The sequence below is a fragment of the Ahaetulla prasina genome, chromosome 5 (genome assembly GCF_028640845.1).
Source record: "Ahaetulla prasina isolate Xishuangbanna chromosome 5, ASM2864084v1, whole genome shotgun sequence".
Classification (NCBI taxonomy): Eukaryota; Metazoa; Chordata; class Lepidosauria; order Squamata; family Colubridae; genus Ahaetulla; species Ahaetulla prasina.
Window position 1 is genome coordinate 67,276,180 of NC_080543.1, and position 13,900 is coordinate 67,290,079.

Here is a 13,900-nt window from a genome sequence, read left to right on the forward strand (position 1 = left end):
TGAATGAAAAATATTACATCATGCAAATGATATAAAATGATACATTCCCATAAGCAGTAATTTACAGTTAACTAGCATTCTTTGCCTTGAATGCTTATTGGAAAAGCAGTCTTCATTGCTGTCCAAAGCGTAAGCAGGGAGTGGAATATTCCAGAGTAAGGACAATATCAAGAAGTCTTGTTTCTGCATTTCTTTTCCTGTAATATCTTGTGAGGAGGATTTGAAGCTGCCATTACAAACAAGGGGGAAGAAATGGACAGGGTTAAATGTCTGTAGAGATTCTCAGTCATGCAGGTCATGGTTGTCCCAAAGGTGCTTTTTCAGGAAGCAACTCGACTTTCTTATTTTTTTTTCTTTGAAGACGTTTTGCTTCTCATTCAAGAAGTTTCTTCAGCTCTGACAAGATAGTGAGGAATGGAAGGATTTATATTCCTTGCAGACAGCTGATCATTTGCCACTATCCTTTTATTGCCATGCATATGGGAGGAGGGGGATTTGAAGAATGTAGAATGTTTTCCTCTACAATGCCAGACATAATGGTGATAAGACTCATGAGAACCAAGGTCAACTAAATGTGCCCTAGCAATGGCAGGAGGGAGTGATGAGAAGTTCATTGCCTGCTTGGTTGGGTAATGTGATCTGTGACACAAGGGGGGTGGACAATATCTATTCTTTAATTATACCAAAGTGCGGGAATTATTCAGAGTTGGTTTCACATTTGAATGTGCCGATATGATGTACGCAATAAACAGGGTCTTTGAGAAAAGCCACAGCCTCAGAGTCTTGAATTGATTGGGAGCATTACTTGGAACCATGACTGTATAATTATTAAACTTTTAATTCTTTCATTTCTGTGGTTGTATCTACAATGAGAGGAGTCTAGTTCTGCATGATTGTGTGATTGCTTGGGTTTAACATTTATTGTTAGCTTTACCTTAGAGGAATGTATAAGTATACATTAACTGTAACTGCAGCAAGACTCTGCTTTTTATAAACTTAGAACGATGACTTTTCCAAAAATAATAATGAATGTGAACAATAAATAACAGGAAACAACTCATCATTGTTTATCCACATTATCATACAAATATGACTGAGGAGAAAGAGCTGAGGAAGAGAGATAATCTTGGTGAGATGATGCATCTTGATGATGTATCTTATCATGCTGTTATTCTTTATCATTGGCAGCAAAAAGATTAGTATTTAATTTTATGCATATTGACTAAAATAGTTTTGTTTTTATTTTATTTTTATATTTTAAGGTACATTTGACATAAAATATAGAGGAAATGTTCCAATTATTATAGCACCAAGCAGTGGCGTGATAGAACCAAAAACAATGAAATTGATAAAAGTAGAGATATGTACTGATGTGCCCAAAATACTTAATGAACTAGCCACGTAAGTGTAGCATATTTAAATTGTAATGTTGTCTCTTTTAATTTACTTCTTCAATTAAATTTTATGATACATATAAATAAATGGAAGCATATGCTTTATACTGTAGTATTCTTTGCCCTTTCACTGCATAAATATGTTTACAGTATTTGTGTCAGTGAAATAAGTAAAAATATTGTCAATTCAAAGTGCAGTCTATGTAATAAGAACAATTTGACCGAATGATAGAACCTTTTTATTACATACTACTCAATTTCCTATCTAAAGAATGGATGTATGTGCTTAAATAAATTATATGACAGAGCTCAGTGCATTGGGCTGTGATGGCGAACTTATGGCACATGAGTGTTGCCCTAGCTCAGCGTCCATGCACCAGCTGATTTTTGGGCCTTCTGGGCCGACCGGAAGTCAGGAAATGGGCTGGAGGGCCTCGGTGGGGGAGGAAGGCCGTTTTCGTCCTCCCCAGGCTCCTAGAAAGACTCTGGAGCCTGGGGAGGGTGAAAAATGGGCCTTCCGGTCCTACCAGAAGTTAGGAAACTGGCCATTTTCGGCTTCCAGAGGGCCTCGGGGGCGGTTGAGGAAGGCTGTTTTCACCCTCCCCAGGCTCCAAGAAAGCCTTGGGAGGGCGAAAAATGGGTCTACTGGGCCCACTGTGCCGTCGCGTGCTAAAAGCAGGGGGAGCATGGGGTCATGTGTGCATGCATGGAGGGTGGGGCACATTGAATTATGGGTGTGGGCATGTCCTTGGGCAACCCCTCGGTGCTCCCCCCACTTTTGGCATGCGGAAAAAAGTTTAGCCATCACTGGCATTGGGTATCACAGTCTCAAATTGTTTAGCTAGAAAGGTAAACTCCAATTCTCAGTAAAATCTAATTTGAAGCCTCATTTAAAAATCTTTCTTATACTGAAATTTGGTGTTTCCTTTATTATTCCAAATTGGAGATAATATAGAATTAGTAAATTCTTCTAATACTATGTAATATTCAAGCACTTACTATTCTGATTGGAAGCATTGCATGTTACAAATAGGCAACTGTTATAAGTTTCAGGTGTCTCTCTGTGTGTGTAAACTATGTTAATAATATCTTAAATTCTAAATCATTTAATGTGACATTATTAACTCATGATTGTCCTGAAGCCCAAAATTCCTTTTTCATCTGTTTTTATCCAAAGTGTGGAGTTGCAGGGAATGCCCACTGCTGAGATAAAGATCAAAGCCAATATTGTGGAACAAGTTCTTGAGGTTTTAGGTGTGCCTCACTCAAATACTATCCAGTGTGTTAATTTTGGATGTGTCTACTTTGGAACCTCCAAGATGGAAGAAGTGATTCTTCACAATAAAAGCCCAGAGCCTATGGATTGGGTGGCAGTCTTGATGGATAATGCTGTTGGTGGAGAGATGGTAAGGAAACTCTTGATTTTAGATTTGCTTTTAAACACCTATCTCTTTTTCAGAAGAATTCCCTTTCCTCTCTAGCATACTTGGAAGCTATCAAAGGAAAAATATAAATTGTTACAGTTTTACATTTTGGCTATTATTTGTATATAAATGAGAGTTCCTATTGCACTTGATAATATAAAAAGGTACAAGTAAACTATAGGGCAGATTTAAGCTTGTTGTATTTTTAAAAACAGTTCATATAAGTGTTCAAAAGCCATTTCAAAAGGCAGATTTAAATTAGATTCTAGTAATGTCCACAAATTTACTTCTGACCTCGCTCACAAGTAAGTGAAAGGTAAGAACATGGGACAATATGTTAAAGTGGAATTAAAACTAACCCATTGCTTTGATATTATATGACTTTATTATTTACCCTTAAGGTGTCATGTGAAAGTTATAGGAATCTAATACACCAGATGAATGTTGTAGTTTTGGGATTTCTGAAGTGCATGGACATTTACATGCCTGTCATATCAATGGACATTTGTTGATGAATAATAATTATTTAAATTTATTACTTTTAAAATAATATGTTATACTAGTCATGTTTTAAAGCAGGGGTCTCAAACTCGATTTCATTGAGGACTGGATCAGCATTGTGGTTGTCCTCCGGGGGCTGGGGGGTGGAGGAGGGGCATGGCCAGGTTGATCATGGCTGACTGGGTGTAGCTTGGGGGCATAGCCAGCTTGACATCACTTGTGGGTAGTGTCTGTGGGGGTGGGCAGGGTTGGGGAGGGAATCCAGGAGTCTCCAGTGGGTGTGACGGTGGGCAGGAGGCTCATCCTACAGGATGAGGTGAAGTGAGGCGGGGGACGGGGCAGCTACAGCCAGAAACCATCGGCCACTGCATGCTCGCTGCCCTTTGTGTGTGGGAGGATGGTTTATGGCTATAGTCATAGCCTGCTAGCCCCACAGCTGGCCCATGCTGTGGCTCTGGAGCCCGCTGCCACCACCGGGCTGGCCATCCAAGTGGCAGGCAGAGGCGGGGCAAGAAATGAGATGCGGACTGCTGGACATGCTTACTCCATCCCACTGTCTGTTTTGGCTTGTGATTGGAGAGCAGGTCACTGCTGTTTATCTTCTCCATGGCCCCCTCACAGGTCTTGCCCTTGGCCTGCGCGTGGAGCATGTTCCCCTCGCACACCTGATGCACTTCGGTCTGGCTGCTGCAGCAGCCCAGTGCAGTGCCGAGGTGCGTCAGGTGTGTGAGAGCGGTGCTTTGCCAGCAGGCCCGGCAGAAAGCAGGGGAGGGAGTGGCGCTTCCCCGCATGCTCAACAAGCAACGTGTGGCCGGCTTTCCATAAGCACACTGGGTGGCAGGGTAGGAAATGGCATCTGTCCCAAGGCTGGAGGGCCTTTCTGCTGGAAAGTCGCCTTTGAGCCCCGGCACTGGTTTGGACAGCATTCTGCCGATGCACCTAACTATCCCTGAGCCACCCTGGCATTTACGGGGCATCCCGGAGGGCGAGGGATTCGGCGCTCAGAGCTCCAGTTGGCAGCTCCTCTCATCTTGGACTTGCCCTCCCAGGCCTCCCACAACACTGCTTAAAATGGCCATGCCACACCTTCCGGGAACGCCGGCTGAGCAGGGAATTTGCCTGCAATCCTTTGCCTGCAGGGCCGCTTCAGTCCAGAGAAGGGGCTGCACTCTCAGGGGTTCCCTCTGAAGGAGCTGTATTGGCCAGGTAGTGCCCCGAAAGTGCTCTGGTGTCACTGTGTTGTGGGGCAAGGCAGGGCAGGGCTCGGCTCTCCTGCCGAGCAGCCCTGGTGAAGGGGGCATGGCTGGGCCTGGGTGTCCTCTATCACCTCTACTTGGACTTTCTAGCTGGCTACTTCATCTCCTTCGGGCTGGGTAGGCCTGGTACTCTGGGCAACGGCAGCAGCCTAATGAATCTGTGTGAGCTGCTGGCATCCTTGGTGGTAGCAGTGGCCCACAGCGATGCCGAGGTGTGTCGGGTGCATGAGAGGAACACATTCCTTGTGTGGGCCAAGGGCAAGATCTGTGAGGGGGCCAAGGAGATGACCAGCGGCGACCTGCTCTCCAACCACAAGCAAAAACAGATGGGACAGAGTAGGTGGGCTGATGGTATCTGGCAGCAGCCCCCCCGCCTAACCTTGTCTCGGCCTGCAGCAGCGGCAGTAGCTGGAGGCAGAGGCATAGGGGAGAGGCATGTGGTCTGGCCTGCTGGATGTGCCAGGCAGCCGCCTGCCCGTTCCAGCCATGTGGGATGGAGCAGGCACAATGGGTGGTCTGTATCATGTGCCTTCCCCTGACTCTGTCTGCTACAGGTGCTGGTGCCCCCGCTGCCCAGGTGCGGGTGCCCCCGAGGACCAGCTGTGAAGCCCCTGCTGCCAGACAGCTCCCCCACCTGCACGCGCACGCGCACACACACACACACAGAGTCTCCTAATAGGCTGGAGACCTGGTGGCATCCATGCCGAGATGGAGTGGGCTGGATGAGGCGACAGTGGCCCAACACATCCTGTGTGCATAGACCCAGCCCACATGATCCTGGCAGGCACACATGCACCCGCTATCTCCTGTGCGCATGTGTGCCTCCTCAGATGGTGTTGTTCGGACCTAGACTTCTTAAGAGCATGAAGCAGACTCCTTGTCATGACAAAAAAAACCCCTTTTATTAAATTACTGTGAATTCCTCTCATTCACATCCAGCAAAGTCTTTCAAGGGAGAATTTACAGTCACAGACCTTATCTGGCTTGGAGAGCTGCCAGGCCGATATCTTCAAAACTTGGCAAGAAGTCTCTGAGTGTCGTGTCCCACTCCTCCGCTGACGGCCGGGTCAGGGAAATCCGAATCAGGCTTGCCTCTGCAGCTCTGCCCAAAGTCCTAGCAAAGTCCTCAGAGCAGGCAGGAGACCAGAAAGTGACTTCAGCAAGATAAGTTCGACTTTGCCTGACTCAGAGACTGCCAGAAAGCAGATCCTTTATATAGGCCATGGGGTGTGGCTCCATACTCAGCACTCATTAAGGCCTGCCCCTCCCTTCCTTCTGTTGCCTCCGCCTATCCAGTCTTCTGATGCGAGGGTCACTCCAATCAGCAGCTGTTGGAAATGAACTTTCCTCAGGCTCACATGCTGTGGAGGAGGGGGAGGGGTCTAGCTGCTCCGTTTGCCTGGACATGGAGCCAGGGCTGGGGCCGGGGGGTGCTCCCTCCTCTGCAGCCTGCTTGGGCATGGAGCCAGGGCTGGGACCGGGAGGTGCCCCCTCCTCTTCAGCTTGTCTGGGCATGGAGCCAGGACTGGGGCCGGGAGGCATACATTCCTCCATGTTCGGGAGCAGATAAGAAGGCCCCGGCTGCTGTGAGAGCGGGCAAGACACAACACTATCCCTCACCGCAGGGCCCTTCCCCCGGGGCTGATGATCGGAATGTGGTCGGGCCGGGTTCTGCTCGTGGAAGGCCCGCACCAGGTCCGGGGCGTGGACGTCGGAGGCGTTGACCCAGGTGAACTCGGTCCCGTACCCTTGCCACGCAACCAGGTATTGGAAGCGCCCCTTCAGCCAGCGGGAGTCGCGTATGCTATGCACCTCGTACTCCTCCACCCCGTCCTCGTCGACAGCGACGGGCGGTGCCGGGCGCCGGAGGGGAGACGGCGGGGCCTCAGGGACCAGCAAGGACCGGTGGAAGACGGGATGGATCCGCATGGAACGTGGCAGGGTCAGCCGGTAGGCCACCGGATTGATGACCGCCTCGACGGGGAACGGACCGATGAACCGGTGGTCCAGTTTCTTCGCCGGCCGGTCAGACGGGAGATGCTTTGTGGAGAGCCACACGCGGTCTCCGACCACCAGCGGGGGTGTTGCCCGTCGGGAACGATCGGCGACCTGCTTGTAGTCCTCCTTCGCCCGATTCAGCTGCCGACGCACCATCTGCTGGACCGCGTGCAACTCGGAGAGAAAGGACTGTGTCTCGGGAACCGGGGAGTCCGGGGGCGCCAGAGGGAAGAGCCGCGGATGGTACCCCAAGTTGGCCTGGAACGGGGTGGTCTGGGTGGAGGTGTGTTGGGAGTTGTTGAATGCGAACTCCGCCAGGGACAGGTAATCGGCCCAGTTGTCCTGCTGTTGGTTCACGAAGCACCGGAGGTACTGCTCCAGAACGCCGATGACCTTCTCCGTCCCGCCGTCGGTCTCCGGATAGTGCGCCGACGACAGGCACACCTGCACCTCCAATGCGGCCATCAGGCTCTTCCAAAAGCGAGCCGTGAACTGCACCCCACGGTCCGACACCACCCTGTCCGGCAGACTGTGGAGACGGAAGACGTGCTGCAAGAAGAGACGGGCCGTCTTGGTGGCAGTGGGCAGCCCGCAGCACGGGATGAAGTGTGCCATCTTGGTGAGCATGTCCACCACCACCAGCACCGTGGTGAACCCCGAGGACGGTGGCAGGTCCGTCAGGAAGTCCATGGAAATCGCCCCCCAGGGTCTGTCAGGAGTCGGCAAGGGCTGGAGGAGACCGGCACGGCACGCAGGACGTCACATAGGCATGGACGTCATGCCGCACCTGGGGCCACCAGAAGGTCCGCGTCACCAGATTGAGAGTCTTGAAAAACCCGAAATGGCCCGCGGCAGGGTTGTCGTGGCACTGGGCCAGGACAAGGGACCGGAGCGGTCCCGTGGGCACATACAACCGCCCCTGGAACTTGAGTACGTTGTCTTCCAATGTCCACGGAGACGTGGGGCCCGCCTCCGCTCGCCGCTGCTGAGACCAGGCGTCTTGGCGCTGCGCCTCTTGCACCCGGGCCCGTAAGTCCACCGGTTCCCGGGCGGCGGCCAAGGCTTCCGCCGGCAGTACGGTCCGTGGAGGAAGAGGGTCTTGGGCGCTCAGGTACTCCGGCTTACGGGACAGGGCGTCCGCCCTCCGGTTGTGGCCGCTGGGGATATAGGTGACGCAGAAGTTGAACCGGGCAAAGAACAGTGACCACCGGATCTGCCGCTGGTTCAACTTCCGAGCCGTGGTGAGATGTTCGAGGTTCCGATGGTCCGTTCGGACCTCCACCTGATGCCGGGCCCCCTCCAGGTGGTGCCGCCATGCCTCGAACGCGGCCTTGATAGCCAGCAACTCCTTTTCCCAGATGGTATAGTTGCGCTCGGAAGGGTTGAGCTTCCGCGAGTAGTACGCGCAGGGAAAAAGAGTGCCGCCATCCGCCGGGGCCTGTAGCAGCACCGCTCCGAGGGCGATGTTGGAGGCGTCCGTCTCCACCACGAAAGGCCGGTGCGGGTCGGGATGTCGCAGGATGGGCTCCGTGACGAAAGCCTTCTTGAGAGCCGTGAAGGCTTCCTCCTGCGGGGGACCCCACCGGAACGGGACCTTCTTCTGGAGGAGCTGGGTGAGCGGAGCCGTCAGCGTGGCGAAGCCCGGGATGAAGGTCCGATAGTAATTGGCGAAGCCCAGCAGCCGCTGGACATCCTTCACCCGACGCGGGGCTTCCCAGCTGCTCAGGGCCTCCACCTTGCGCGGGTCCATGGCGATCCCCTCGGGTGAGAGGATGTGCCCGAGGAACTCGATGGACGACCGGAGGAAAAAGCACTTCTCCAGCTTGGCGTAGAGCTGGTGCTCCCCCAGGCGCTGCAGGACCAGGCAGAGGTGCTGGAGGTGACTTTCCCTGGACCGGGAGTAGACCAGGATGTCGCCAGGTAGATCACCACGAACTGATCCAACATGTCCCGGAACACATCGTTCATAAAATGTTGGAAGACGGCGGGGGCGTTGGTCAGCCCGAACAGCATGATCGTGTACTCGTAGTGTCCGTACCGGGTGCCGAACACCGTCTTCCACTCGTCCCCTTCACGCATCCGCACCAAGTTGTAGGCCCCCCGGAGGTCGAGCTTGGTAAAGATGGAGGCCTCCCGCAGCCGGTCCATCAGCTCCGGGATGAGCGGCAGGGGGTAGCGATTCCGCACCGTGATGGCGTTCAGCCGGCGGTAGTCGCAACACAGGCGCAAATCCCCCGTCGTCTTTTTCACGAAGAGGACCGGGGCCGACAGAGGGGACTTGGAAGGCCGGATGAACCCTCGGGCCAGATTTTTGTCCAGAAAATCCCTGAGGGCGGCCAACTCGGGCTTGGACATGGAATACAGGCGTCCCGTTGGCAGCGGGGTGCCGGGTTGCAGGTCCACGGGGCAGTCGTAGGGCGGTGCGGGGGTAAGCGGTCCGCCTCCTTTTCGCTGAAGACGTCAGCGAAGTCCTGCAGCTCAGGGGACATGGCGACGGCCGGGGTGAAGACGTCTTGGCCAGCGCAGGTGTAGCGGATGTCGACACATTGCAGGCTGGGAAACGAGATGGCGTTCCGCGACCAGGCCACCTGAGGGTTGTGAGTCCGCAGCCAGGCCAGTCCGAGGATCACCGGGAAGTGGAGGTCCACCGTCACGTAGAAGCGAATCGCCTCCTCGTGGTCCCCGATGGCGAGGCGCAAGGGCTGCGTGGCGAAGTTAATGGGTCCGGCCACCAGCTCCCTCCCGTCGATGGTCTCGACGCTCATCGGAGGGTCTACCGGAACCAAGGGGACACCAAAATGGTCCACGAAGGCCCGGTTCATAAAGTTCGTGGTGGCCCCCGAATCCACCAGCGCGTGCGCTGGGATCCCTTCCGGCCGGTCACCCACCCACACCCGGGTGTCCAAAATCAGGTGCCGAGGGGGCCCGGGGTCCACGTCGGCCATGTCTGGCGGGGGCTTGGTCCGTGCCCGGCCTAGGGTTTCCCCTGGGCCGGGCCTGCCCGCTTCCCGACTGGCCAGGCCGGGATTCGGGACGGGCGTCGTGCTCCGCCGCTTCTGGGGCATGCGGCGGCAAATGGCCGGGCTCCCCACAGTACAAGCACAGCCCCTTGGCGCCTCCGGCTCCGCCTCCTGGGCCTCAGGCGAGGCCTGGCCGCTCCTAACTCCATGGGCTCTCGGCAGCGGCCACGGCGCGGGCGGCCCGGGACGGGGTCGGCACGGGTCGAGGGAGGGCGACGGTCTTTGACGGTTGCTGCCGGCGACAGGACGGGCGTTGCTGGAGACGGGTGTCGAGGCGCAGGCAGAGGGGTACCAGGTCAACGAGGGTCCGCGGCGCCTCCACCCGAGCCAGCTCGTCCTGGAGCTCTTCCGAAAGGCCCCTCTTGAACGCGTCCGCTAGTGCCGTGTCGTTCCAGTCCGAATCATGGCACAGCAACCGGAATTCCGCGATGTACTCCCGGAGGGGGCGGGGCCCTTGTTGGATCTCTCCGAGGCGCCAGGCAGCCGTCTGGGCCCGCACGGGGTCTTCATACATTAGCCGCAGTTGCCCCCAGAACCCCTGGTAGTCCGCCAGCAAGGGGCTGTCCCTGAGCACCAAAGGCGTGGCCCACTGTGCAGCCTGGCCAGACAACAGGTTCATCACGAAGGCCACCCTGGCCTGGTCATCTGGAAAGTCCCCCGGCCGCATTGCCATGTAGGTCTGGCACTGGGCCATGAAGGCCGGGAACATCTCCATCCGTCCTGAGAACTTCTCCGGCACCGGTACCGGGCTGTGGCGCTGAGGAGGAGGAGGAGGAGGAGGTTGGAGTGCTGGGGCATTCCCAGCAGCCAGTTGAGTAGTCAGCTGGGCGACTTGCTGTTTCAGTTGCTGGTTATCTGCTTGTAGCTGCTGCACAATCAGCGCCAGCTGTTGCTGATCCATCTTGTAGATGTGTGTGGAGTCAGGCAAGATGTCGTGCCCCATTCCTCCGCTGACGGCTGGGTCAGGGAAATCCGAATCAGGCTTGCCTCTGCAGCTCTGCCCAAAGTCCTAGCAAAGTCCTCAGGGCAGGCAGGAGACCAGAAAGTGACTTCAGCAAGATAAGTTCGACTTTGCCTGACTCAGAGACTGCCAGAAAGCAGATCCTTTATATAGGCCATGGGGTGTGGCTCCATGACTCAGCACTCATTAAGGCCTGCCCCTCCCTTCCTTCTGTTGCCTCCGCCTATCCAGTCTTCTGATGCGAGGGTCACTCCAATCAGCAGCTGTTGGAAATGAACTTTCCTCAGGCTCACATGCTGTGGAGGAGGGGGAGGGGTCTAGCTGCTCCGTTTGCCTGGACATGGAGCCAGGGCTGGGGCCGGGGGTGCTCCCTCCTCTGCAGCCTGCTTGGGCATGGAGCCAGGGCTGGGACCGGGAGGTGCCCCCTCCTCTTCAGCTTGTCTGGGCATGGAGCCAGGACTGGGGCCGGGAGGCATACATTCCTCCGTGTTCGGGAGCAGATAAGAAGGCCCCAGATGCTTTGAGAACGGGCAAGACACAACACTGAGAGTCTTGAACCAACTAAGCGAACTAATTGTCTCCTGCAAACTCCACTTCCCTTTCACTCCTCTATATTCCCTATGGAAGGAGCCATTCACCGTCCACCTGTGGCTTTACTCCTGAGTCGACCCTTGTTCCTTAGCTGTTCCCTCCTCCTGGCAGTTCTGCGCATGCACACACTGGGAATAGGCCCCGGCTATTCTTCTGCCCTACTGATGTCTGACTCCAAAGGCAGCTGACAATTGTCAGATGGTCCTGGCCCCATCTCTGCCTCCGACACAAAGCACTCATCAGAGCCTTCCCCAGACTCCAGGACTGGCCTGTGTTCCTCCCCAATCTCCTCACTGTCTGAGTCTGCCACCAGCTCTGCTGGCGGGCCACAACAGGTGTGGGCCGCGCTGAAGAGACACAGGCCAGCCCCTTAGTTTCCAGAATGGGTGTGCGGCCAGATCCGACCACATTGGCCTGCAGGCCTTGAGTTTAATACCCCTGTTTTAAAGGAAAGGTTAGTGGGTCTAGACTTAGTAGCAGGTTTTGTTCACATTTTTATAACTCTTTTATCTTTTCAGTAAATTTATTAACCTTATCCATGTAAATACATGGAGTAATTAATTTTTAGCATATTCATTTTATGTTTTCTTAAAGGGCACAGATATTAAACAGAGTTCAAATGCTGCTTTGAAAGATTATCCTGGAAATCAAGGAACAGATGTTTCAACTCTGATTACTTGCATTCCTAATGAAGGAACACTACAACCTTATCAGAAGACTGTGGTTTTTCTTTCTTTTAGTCCAAAGTAAGTGGTTTTATAAACTGCAGTAATGAGTACAATGAAAATGATAAAAGTAGTATGTATATGTGTCTGTACATGTGTGTATATGTTTATACATACAGTACATACAAAACCCAAGTATGTACTGTATATTCCTAATTCCATAAAACAATATATTTTCTTCATTGTAGCAATAATAAGCATCTATTGTATTATATTAGCCTATTTTGATGTCAGCCCTACAATGTAGAACATACTAAAATATAAATTCCATAGAAGTTTAAAAGTACTCTTATTAAGATGGACTATAGTAAAATAATTTTCCAAATTTTATTATGTCTTATACCCATGTGAATGGGAGTGAGGTTACAGTTAGTCTGCGAAACATTTATACATACCTTCTTGTTTTGGACTTAAGCAATGTTCACCTCATTGCTTTGGTAAGAGATCTCTTCTTTCTGTCAAGATTATCTAGCTTACTGTCTATACTAGGTGAAATGCTTTAATGCAGGGGTGTCAAACTGAATTTCATTGAGAGCCTCATCAGGGTTGTGTTTGACCTCACTTTCATTTTACAGGTAATCCTTGAGTTCCGAAGATAGAGTCTGCCAATTACATTTGTAACCCAAGGAGTCGTTTGAATCACATTAAATGAACGTGATCACTCCCTGCTTTTCCCAATGTATTTGTTAATCAAATGCACATGAGGTATCTCAGAGTGGTATGCACATGAGGTATCTCAGAAGAGCATGCGGGGCCTAGTGCTGCAGCAGGCTATCCAAGGCCTCCCTCACTCCACTGAGATACCTCATGGTCCCCTGGGATCCCCACAATTGCTTCCCCCCATCCTCTATAGACTGGGCCTGCTTTGCTAGCATCCCAGATTCCACTTATTCCTCCTCATCCCATTTCCCATGGATTACTTACTTTTTGAAGATCTCCAGAACTCCAGAAGAGGCTGACCTACTGGTAGAGCGGTCAAAGTGTTTTATTCAGATGATGGCAAAGCTGTAAGAATGTGAATTCTAAGGAAAACATTTTCACCAGCTTCTGAGTAAAAGACTTCGGCTGGGGCCAATTGTACTGGGCCACAGCAGCCTCCTGCTTCAGGTATTGAGGCAGCTGCAGCAGCCAATCCTTTGTCTCATCAGGCTGAGCTGGAAGCCCCTTGTTGATTGGTTGCCACCACAATCCCTGAAGCTGCTCATTTGAACTAGCCAGTCAGCAGCAAGCAGGAGGCTGCTCGTCGACGGCCAGACTGGGCCTAAGCTAAGCCTGCAGGCCCTCATTGCAGAGAAGAGAAGCTGGTCTTTTATTCAGATGGGGAAAGCTGTTTTCCTTACATCTCACCTTACAGCTTCACGGGTTTTTAAATAAAAGACTTTGGCTTCTCTGCCACGTGGGTCAGCCTCTTCTAGAGCTTTTAGAAAAGTAAGTACAGTAAAGCCATGGGAAATGGAGAGGGGAAGACTGGATCCGACCCACGGAGGCTCCATTTTGGCCTGTAGCAGGCCCAGGGAGGCCTCTGGGGGCTCCATTTCAGCCTGTAACAGGCCCGGGGAGGCCTCTGGAGGCTCCATTTTGGCCAAAAACGGGCCACAGGGCCTCTAGCAGAGTCACCACGGGCCAGTCCTTTGCTATTTCCAGGGCAGCCCTCAGGCCAGATCTAAGCACTCCGGGCCTTGAGTTTGACACCCCTGCTTTAATGATTTCCATTTTCAAGAGGCAATGAGGAATATGTACATTCTTCTTTTTATTCTTTATTCTTTTATTCTTTAAGTGGGAAAATAAGGTATCATTTGTTTTCATTTCTTATTAAATGGTCAGATCATTTACTCCTTCAGCTAGACTTTCGAACCGCCGCAGGGAGACAGAGCCGGTTCGATAGTTCCGTCCCAGGTGACTGATGGACCCTGAGAGGTTCCTGATGGAGCTTGGGCCGTTTCCTGGGGAACTAGCCCACGACTCGGTCGAAGAACTGGTGGCTGCCTGGGAAGGGGCGGCCGCCGGGGCTTTGGACCGCGTCGTGCCTT

The 13,900-nt window shown here is 52.7% G+C and overlaps 1 protein-coding gene across 1 annotated transcript in view; it reads left to right on the plus strand.

The window, feature by feature from the left end:
- CFAP47 (cilia and flagella associated protein 47) overlaps positions 1–13,900 on the plus strand; it is a 284,879-nt gene that overhangs the window by 16,014 nt on the left and 254,965 nt on the right. Inside the window, exons 4-6 of the mRNA XM_058184444.1 lie at positions 1,263–1,401; positions 2,572–2,800; positions 11,740–11,891. Coding sequence (XP_058040427.1) covers positions 1,263–1,401; positions 2,572–2,800; positions 11,740–11,891 — 520 coding nt within the window. The remainder of the gene's footprint in view (positions 1–1,262; positions 1,402–2,571; positions 2,801–11,739; positions 11,892–13,900) is intronic.